Genomic DNA, 10,421 nt, shown 5'->3' on the forward strand with positions numbered 1-10,421 from the left:
GAAGAAGTGGCGAGAGAGAAGAGTGACTGAGAAAGTGAAGCGTGAGAACGTAAACTTCCTCAAACTTTTCGGCTTCAATTTCTTACAATTCGTAACTCTATATATAAAATACGAAGGAAGAAGTGGCGAGAGAGAATAGTGACTGAGAGAGGTGAAGCGTGAGAACGTAAATCTCCTCCAACTTTTCGGCTTCGATTTCTTACAATTCGTAACTCCAATAAAAAATCTAATCCGGTAAAAGTATTTGTATCCTTCTTCTCTATATGTTGGCACCACTTTCAATCGGTAGAAGATGACGATAACGTAACTTCTTTACCCCCTTTGACTTCGGCCGACTGGAGTTCTAGGAAGTACGGACGATTCTGGACGTTTTCTTCTTCGATAGCTCAGTCAGAAAGCTTCTCCGGAGCTTTGAATATTTTGATTCCGTACGAAGGTATAGTTTTGGTTTCTCGTAGTTAATGTTTAATGTCACGTGAAAACTTAGGCTAGAAGACCTTAAGATAGGAATGAATTGAATATATAATTGATGGATTGTGTATATGGAATAGAATGTGTGGTTTATCTGTTGTTAGTAATTTGCTGTTGAAGTTGGTTGGTTTTGAAAAAAAATAATATTGGTATTTATTTGATTTTGAAATAATTTGTTACTGGAAATGATTTGAATGACTGAGAGGTATTTGGTTTGATAATTAGGACCCTTGAAGGGTGGCAGAAATTCGAAATTTAGAGGAGATACTGCCAAAATTTCTATAAGAATTGGAGTTTTGATTTGAAGTGTTATTTTAAAAAGGAAAGAGATTATTATGTAGCTTGCGTATTTGAGACTATTTGTTGACCCTCTGTCGCAAGATGTGACCGGGCACTTTAACTCCCCGAGTTCCCCCATGGGCATGCATATATATGAGTTATGAATATTATATTTGAGCTTGGAGTTTGACTCCATGGAATACTATATTATTGAAATTGGAGTTTGACTCCATGGAATATTATATTTGAGCTTGGAGTTTGACTCCATGGAAAATTATTGAGCTTGGGGATGCGCGCACAGAGGGACTGTCTAATGGTTAACTACCATGACATATCGGGTTGGCTGTATAACCGACAGATGAGACTCATCAGCCATAGGACAGGCATACATCATATGCATTTGTATTTTTTGTTTGAGTGTGCATTGTATTAGTTTGCTTAACTATTAAATTCTGCTTGTCTGCTACTTGTTCTACTTGTTGTAAATGCTTCTCTATTTGTGTTTTTCTTGTATGTAATGTTTGTTTATGCAACTAAGAGGCCCCTTGTCTGGCGAAGGAATGACGAGGGTTGTTCCACCAGTGATTCGGAGGATTGGAGGAGACAGAACATGAAGTATTAGGTTAAAGTTAGATTCAGAACTTGAATACCTTAGATAACTTACCTAATTTCTCGTTTAGTTGAACCCTTAAGCTGAAATTTGAGTGTCGGAGTCTTAGGAATGCCTCTGGCTTTCCCGGGACCTTTTATATTAACTATGCGGACACCTTTACTATGCTGAGAACCGCTGGTTCTCATTCCATACTATGTTGTTGCTTTTCAGATGCAGGTCGGAAGGCATCTCACTAGACGTCTGGATACCTGAGGCGAAGTGGTTATTGGGTTATTTTGTTGTGCTATGATGTATATATATGTACTTAGTTTTCTCTCCGCATAACTTTTTTTTTTATCCTCTTAGAGGTTTATGGAGAGGTAGGATTGTGTTTATGTACCTTTGAGTTTTGGATATATATGTATATACGTGTGAATATTCTCCGGCTAGTCTTGTCTTCGCGGGCTGAGTTAGGAGCTTGTTATTTTGTATCTTTGGCACTCCATTCCTACTTTTATTGTCTTATGTTTAATAGTTATAGTTTTCTTAACACGCAATATAACTCGTTCCTTGAGCGTTGCGCTTTTATTTCGGGATTTTTTTATTCCCTCCATTCTTCAAGGCTCCTAGCATATTATAATCTTTCTGCTATTATATGTACACATTTTATTTTAGAGGTCGTAATACCACACCACCTCTGTTTTACGACTTAAGCGTAAAGCTCAGAGTGGTAGGGTGTTACACAATCTGGAACACGTGATGGCGAGCCACGATTTTTACCCAGGAAAACTCGTATCTCAGATATCATTATTCATAAGTCATTTCAATTTCATTATCAATACATCATCAATTATCAAGCCTTAGCGTTAAACTTCGTTAACATTCTTATTTTCTTCATAAAAGCCACCATTTATATCTTACTTCTCCCTCAAGTTATCTTATTTTCCTAGCTTCTTTTATCCACTGGACCTAGAACTATACTTTAAGACTTAAAGGGGAAAAAATGGAAGTTTAGAAGTAGAAAATTGGTTGAAAACAGTCAAAACCATTTTTTTGCAGCAGGCAGCAGCCACGCGTACGCGTAGGCAACACACACGCGTGAAAATGCACACACGTGTACGCATGCTTCTCGCGCATGCGTCGTCAAAATGCCACGCCACGCATTTTGGAGGACGAGGAGGATCTGCTTTGCAGGTGAACGTGGAAGATCAAGCCCATCATAATAATAATTATGATGCTCTTCCTGGTTTTAATGTTCGTTTTAGCGTTGGCAAGATCAAGATGGAGCCTTTCCTATAGATGTTATTATGTTATGTTCTTCATTTCCTATTTGTTATTTGAATTCATAGGTTCATTAGTGTTTAGTTATGGGTTCTAATTGTCATGGTTATGGAGTTATATATATGTATTATTAATTATGTTATATTTTTTTGAATTGTGTGGTTTTAGTGATATAATATGTATTTGGACATTGGTCTTTTATATGAATTATTTTATTGTGGGGGTGTGCTACTGAATCGTGGATTCGAGCTACGTTTATATGAATGGTTAGAATGATAATGACGATATTGATTTTGTTCTTCTATAACTCTTTAATGGCAAAAATATTGATGGTAGTTTACAGGCTAATAAATGGTAATAAATCTTTTAAGAAGACCGAAAATTTAATAGTGATAAATAGGAGTGAGAATGTTATTCAACATTTATTTTTTAATTATTTCCATTCAAATTTAATATTGGAGGATATGTGATATATAATTAGTTTTGAAAACTGTGCCTTTCAGTCACTCTCACCAAGACCCTCAACCCAATCACCCCACTCCTACCCTTTGTTCAGACCTAACCTACTCAGCTACGTAGAGATTGCTCGCTACTCACCGCCCTTAGCTCATCCTGGTCCAACTTCCTCCATGTCACTCCTCTCTTCGATGTCACTAAATGCTTCTTTCATTCCTGCGTTCCTTTCTTCGTCCTTTGCTGTAGTTACCGTGGCGTCTTTCTCTTATGTCATCGTGTTGCTGCCCTACAAGATTTTGCATATATTCTCGCCTTATCGCGATTTTTTCTCGCTTAAATTGCTGCCGCGTTATAGTTGCATTGCTGTTTGCTATTACTGTCGCATCGTTAGAGCTACTTGTGTCTTCTATTCTCCTTTATTGTGGTGTGCTCTATTCCTACATTGCTTCATTCATGAGGGTTTTTTTTTTATTTAAATTTAGATTTAAAAAGGTTATACTGGAAAAAATAATTACTGATTTAGGTATTTATATTGCATTGCAATAATTTTTTAAAAAATAATAAATTTCAATAATTTTAGAAATAAAGTGCCGCAAAGAATTCATTTGGCATATTATAATTCTATGGTGTTGTTCAGAGATAAAAAAACATTGAAAAAAAATAGTGAATTCGATTAATGGTACAGACATATTGAGAGGCAACTAACATAGGAAGAAAATTAGAGAATTGAGAATATTTTCATAGTATTGAAACGAGGAACTAACACAAGAAGAAAAGGAGTAGAAAGAGGAACCAACACAAAGAAATACAAAAGTGAAAGAAAATATATATAAATGTATTTGTCTCACATACTTAAAGAAAATTTATTTACGTGAGATAAAAAATGTAACACCCTAACTTTTAGCACGTCATGATCGTACCAAAAGTAAGGCGTGACTGACCTGTTTTCCTTATTTACTATTTAACATTGAGCCTTTAGTTCGATTTCGCGTTTCAATTTTTAAAAACACACCGGAAAATTTTGTTCGTTACTGATCAAACTCATTCATCAAAGAGCACCAAGTAATAATAATCATATAGTTATTAATAATAGTAAATATTGTACAAAAGAATTTAGAAGAAGCTCAGATACAATTCCTATTCCTCTGTATAAACTAAAACCTTAAATATCAAAGGTGAGAAAATTCTATGAAAATAACTCAACACATAAGCTTAACTCAAATAAGAATAATAATCGCTCGCAGCTTCAAATTAAGTCTTCGAACTTGTGTCACTGAAAGGGTGGAAGATTTTGGGGTGAGAACAAACCACACGTACTCAGTAGGGAATGAGAATGCCGTAAAAGTAATGAATATAATGCAAATAATTAATTTACTCAATAAAACTATTTTGTTAGTCCTTTGGAAATACTTTTTTACTTTTGCTTTATATAATTAATTACCTTCTTTAAATTTTCGAACTTAAAACAAAGTCTCAATCACAATCAGTTAGGCGAACATTTCTACATTAGCAATCTCAGGCTATCCGTTAGGCGGGCACTTTCGCATTAGCAGTTTGGCACAAAGGCCCAATTAAACATACAATATGCTATCAGTTAGGCGGACATTCCCACATTAGCAATCTTAGGCTATCAATTAGGCGGGCACTTCCGCATTAGCACTCGGCATAAAGGCCCATTCAATATAACTTTCAACTTTTATTTCATTCTTTGTTCCTCATTTTTCTTTCTTCACTATATTTTTCAATATCATTATCTTTAACTTTAACCTTTCTTAGGGGCAACTTACGTTCCTTTTCATTTTCTAAGTTTGTCTAATCTAAAACCATGTTGGTAAAGTAACTCTAGAGATCTTAATCTTTAATTTAAGTTAGATTTTACTGATTTTAGATTAGAATTGAATTTTATACAAGCTTCTGCTGTTGCATTTACAAAAATTTGAAAAACAGACAGCAGCCATGTTTTTTTTAAATTCTATAATAATTTCAATTCTAATCCGTTGCTTCTAAATTTTGGTGAGGTTACATTCAACATCTCTAAGTTTCAGAATCCACAAGTTTCAGGTTCATATCACTTCATTTGATTAATTAATTATCAATTAGAAGTGGAGTCCTATTTTCATAAATCAGTTCAGAATTTCCAGCAAACAACCGATCTTCCAAATGACTTATCTAAATTTACAAAATATATATGAACATGAAACTTATACTCACATAAAATATATTGATAGATCTTTAAAATCATTTTAAAATCAACTCAAAATTCTGTTTAAATTAAAAGTTATAGCATCTGAAAGTTGGTACTGCAGAACCAGTAAACCAGAAAAATCTATAACAACCACTAAACTTCAAAAAATCATATCTTCCAAACCACTTGTCCAAATTCTGTGAAATTTTTATGGAATATTCAAGACACACTAAAGTTTTACAGAAAAATAATTTTATTTAAAAATCAAGTCTGTACTGCTCCCAAAAAGTCATTTATTTTGCTGCCAATTATCATATTTCTGCAAAAATTTTGCACAAAGTATTTCCAACAACCTCACATACCAAATCCTATATTCAAGCCTAGGATTCATCTACCACATTTATAACTTTCTTTTATAATTTTCTTTTGACTAATCAAAGTTGCTCAAAAACTCTTAATACAATATATCACAATTAAACTAACATATTCAATTAACAACAATCACAACCTAATCAAACAAACAGTTCAATAACCACCATCTGACATAAAAAAATTAGAACCAAAATTTCCAGCAATCCAGTCACAATCACGATCTTAACTCAAAATCGTTCTTAAAAACCAAGAACAGCATTACCAAGCATCTTTAAAGTCATCATTCAAACATATTTTAAACAAAGAACAAAACATGCTTTCATAATTACAAACACCCAATATATTTTCAGTCAACTTTCACACCAACATACACGTTCTTTTAACAAATATCTCAAACCACATAAAACCACCAAGAGACACAACCAGTCACACATTTACTCTGCATCCAAAATCCATCATAGATCAAGCATTCATATATTTGCAATAATTCAGCAAATTTCTTAGGCATTCAAAGTTTAAAATATTTAATTTAATAAAGAGTAGTGCTAAGGAGCCAATGGCCTAAACGTACAATGTGTACAATGGACTAAATCTTTGATTTATGAATAAAATGAACATCACCTATACTACTCATGTTACAAAAAGTTAATTTTGGGTTCACAAAGGTTCTAACTCTTGACCTTTCGGATCTGGAACTCTAATACTATGTCCTGAAACCACTCATCCCAAAAGCGTAACCTGATAGGACAATGTAACACTAATAATCATATCTCTAATACTTTCTAAACCTTCATTGTACACATTGTACGCTTAGGTCATTGGCTCCCTATACTTTCTCTTTAATAAAATATCCCCTATCTTAGATAGTCGAAAACCACAAAATTAAGCGTGACTTCAACTTCGTTCCAACCCGCAGTAGCAGCAATAGCCTTAAATCAGATCAGCAACAGCAGCGACATCTTCTTCCGATAGTGGCTCCTCTTCCACTTAGCACATAGCAGCAATGCTCCCTTCATTGATGGCTTGGATGGCAGAAACAACTCAGGGCGACGACAGCCCAGCAGCACGGTGACAGATCTACGGTGCGACACAGAAGTTCCTGCTTCGGGTTCCTCTTTGCGGGCTCCATCTCTCTCTCTTCGGGTTCTTCTCAGGCGACGGTTGTGGCTTCTATCGACGACACTAGGGCACGACGGCGACACCTCCCACGACGATCCCTAACAACAACGACAAGGCGGTTCGACGATGATGAAGGCACGGTGGTGACGCAGCAGAGGCTCCCTCTTCCACTGGCTCTCGCGCAATTCTCCCTTCCTCCCTGAACAGCGTCGACGGCGTCCCTCTTCCTTGGCAATAAGGACAGCGGCGGGGGCGAGGCGTGGGTCGACGGCAGGGCGCGGCTCCATCCCTCTCCTTTTTTCGCGAGCTCTCTCTTCTCCCTTTCGATTTCTATGTGTGCACGTGTGGGAAGCAAGAGTGAGGAACTTGAGTGTGAGTGCGTTGGTGAGGCTGAGAGTGAGTGAAGTGAGTCTGAGTGTGGGTGTATATCTGGAAAGAGGAGGACGGTGGTGAGTGAGTCACGAGGGAGGGTGAATGTGGCTCAGTAGAGAATGAACAGGTGGTAGGGGAGGGTGTTACATGTGTATATTTTAGAAAGGTTTAATTACTCTGCAGATCCTATAGTTTTACCAAATTTTTAATTAGATTCCTATACTTTTTTCTTTTTAATTGGGTCCCTATACATTATTTTTTTCCAATTTAGTCCCTATTAACGTTAAAAGTGAAAAAAAATGTTAGTAAATTGTGAAATTACTTGTATATCCTTAGGAACCTAATTGAAAAGAAAAAAAATATAGAGATCTAATTAAAAATTCGATAAAATTATAAATATTCAATGAAAGATATTCCTATAATCATATTCAATAATTCTACGATATGAAAGATATTCTTATAATCCCTTTTATTTTGTCACTATCATTTAATTTTTGCTTATTTATATACAAATTGTGCCAAAAATGTCCCTTTTTTATTTTCAAAATACCTTATCTTAAGAACATACAAAAAAAAGAATGGATAAAATAAAACAGAAATAGTAGTAATAAGTATATATAAAATTCAATTTCCATCATTCAAGTATTCATTATGATTATATAACATTTTATATTTGTGTAGATTCATATAATATAGTTTGTGTCTTTATCATATTATGGTACACCATAAAAAACTACAAAATTATGTAATTTGTGTTATTGAAATTTGAATCTAAAAACGAAAACTATAGAAAATGTAGTTTTAATGTAATATAGATAATTTAAAAGTCAATTCTTATATTGCAACCTCTTACTCTCTGAACTAGCATAGGAATTAACAATAACATTGATAAGTGCCAAGATGGCTGAGATTTCATGATACATGTGTTTAGAATCTTATAAATGGTAGCCATATTTTTCTGAAATAGTTGATAAGGACACTCAAGTAATTGAAATAGTAGACAGAGGGTAATGTTATGCAAACAGTATTGAAAACATTTCTATCAACTTCTCTTTGTGGTGAGCTTTTTTCTCTACCCAACTTGATTCATCTTAAAATCATAGATTACAAAAAGCTGGAAGCATTGCCAAGTGACATGAATACTCTTCTCTCCAATTTACAGTCTCCCCAAAGGTGGCTTCGCTGCCTCAGCTTCCCTCCCTTATCACTTTGTGTCTGTATTTCTTTGACTATCTGGAGACTTTGGATTGCAATAAACTTCTCTGCCTTATCTCCCTTCAACAATTACACATTTCTTTAATTCATGCATAAACATCCTTTTTTCTTAAAATAAAAAGTTCTCTTCATTGTCCCAAATTTTTATTTTAAGCTTAACCAAATTCACTAGACATAACAAATCAAATAGGACTATTAAACTGATTTCCAGGATTGAAGAATGCACTTGTTTTTAACAAGCAGCATTGCCGCAAATGAATGCCTGGTAGCTTTTTCAGTCAGCTATGTAATAGGATCAAGTGTTTAGGATTTTTGCCTTAAATTGCTTGCTGGATTTTTAATCTAGGCATACCATGAATTTAGCCCTATAGTCTTTTATCCCGGTACGTGCAGTTTGTACATATATTAGGCTGCAAAGGATCAAATAAATATACTAATCTTACATGTAAGAGTCAAATTATTCATAAAGAAATATTGTCATAAAATATTTGATTTTTGGAACATAAACAACAAATATGATAGGTTATTGCCCTCTAAAGTCAATGTATTTTGTTTTGGAATGTCTTAGATTGAACATATAGCAGAACTTCTATACAAACAATTTCAATTCCTCTATTCATATATATTAATGGTTTTGGTAACTCAAGGTAACACGGAATAAAAGCAAATAAGCAAAGTTAAGTTAAACTAATGTAACAGAGAAACTCTTTCACTTATCAAGAATAATAATAAGAGATTAAAATGGGACGCCCAGATGAAGAAGCAAGGTTGAAATATCATTATATCTAGAATAATTTTAACTATGTTGATTAATTAATTGGCTACACAGAAAATGAGAAAATATAATAAACACCACAAGTAAACAGCAATTACAGCTAATTCTTAAATACTTGATATCAATCCTTTGAAGATCTCACCTGTTCTCTGACCCATAAGCCAAATAAGCTCCATAGCTCCCTAATGAACCTGAGATTAGAATAGGGCATTTCTTGAAGATTCAACCATCAGCATGGATACCCGAAGAGCAAAGCAGCAAGGCGAGGTGCGGCCAGGCGAGGCGTGGTGTGCGGCGATCCACGACATGGGAACACAACGAAAGCGACACACCATCGGTGCGGAGCAGAGCAGAGCAGACGCACGACTAGCGCAGAGCAGTGCAGCGTAGACCAAGGACAACGAACGATGACGATGGACGCTCACGCTGACAAGGACGACGATGACGACAACGACGTAGATGGACGACGACACCAATGAACGGAGGAGAAATGCCATGGCTAGGATTCTTCACTTTTGGGACCAAATACTAAGGGTTAGTTTTGGTATTTTAAAAAAATGGGGGTGAATTCAATTAGTAACTCCAACCTAATTAGGAGAATATTCGAGTTTTGAATGGAATATTCTGTTATCTCAAACGGTTTTGTCACGACAGGGACTAAATTGAAAAAAAATTAACGTTTAGGGACCCAATTGAAAAGAAAAAAAGTATAGGGACCTAATTAAAAATTTTGTAAAACTATAGGGACCTGCAGAATAATTAAACCTTTTAGAAATTGGGGTTAGGATTAGTGAATTAGGAATTAGGGTTTAGAATTGAAAATTTAGGGTTTGTGTAGAGTTTTAATTTAAAAACCAAATTTAATCAATATAATTAATTTTAAAAATCCTACTTATTTCTCAAATTATAAATTATTTTTAATTAAATACTTCTAATTTAAAATTATAGATAAATAAATAAAAATTATTTAGTTCATAATATTAATCAAAACTTTAAATTGTTTCAATTTAAATTACATACAAAACTCTCTTTCATCTTCAATTACTAAAACTCTGAATTTTAATTAAGAAAAAACCTTTAATTTTAGTAAATTAAAAATATCTAATTATAATTGAAATTTATATAAAACCAAATTAATTTAAAAGATTAAGTCTCATAACCTTTCTAAAAAAAAATCATATATATAATTATAAATAGTTTATTATTTATTTTCTAAAAAATCTGTGGGCTTACAAAAAATATATTAATAAATATCAACATAATGATAAAAATATATTGTATATAAATTTAATCTGTTGAGATTA

General features: G+C 34.0%; 1 protein-coding gene across 1 annotated transcript in view; it reads right to left on the bottom strand.

The window, feature by feature from the left end:
* Positions 1–8,049: 8,049 nt before the first annotated feature.
* The window catches only part of LOC127741071 (uncharacterized), an 8,696-nt gene continuing 6,324 nt past the window's right edge, over positions 8,050–10,421 (bottom strand). Inside the window, exon 3 of the mRNA XM_052252510.1 lies at positions 8,050–8,402. Coding sequence (XP_052108470.1) covers positions 8,232–8,402 — 171 coding nt within the window. The 3' untranslated portion in view covers positions 8,050–8,231. The remainder of the gene's footprint in view (positions 8,403–10,421) is intronic.

The sequence above is a fragment of the Arachis duranensis genome, chromosome 8 (assembly GCF_000817695.3).
Source record: "Arachis duranensis cultivar V14167 chromosome 8, aradu.V14167.gnm2.J7QH, whole genome shotgun sequence".
In the NCBI taxonomy this organism is placed as follows: domain Eukaryota; kingdom Viridiplantae; phylum Streptophyta; class Magnoliopsida; order Fabales; family Fabaceae; genus Arachis; species Arachis duranensis.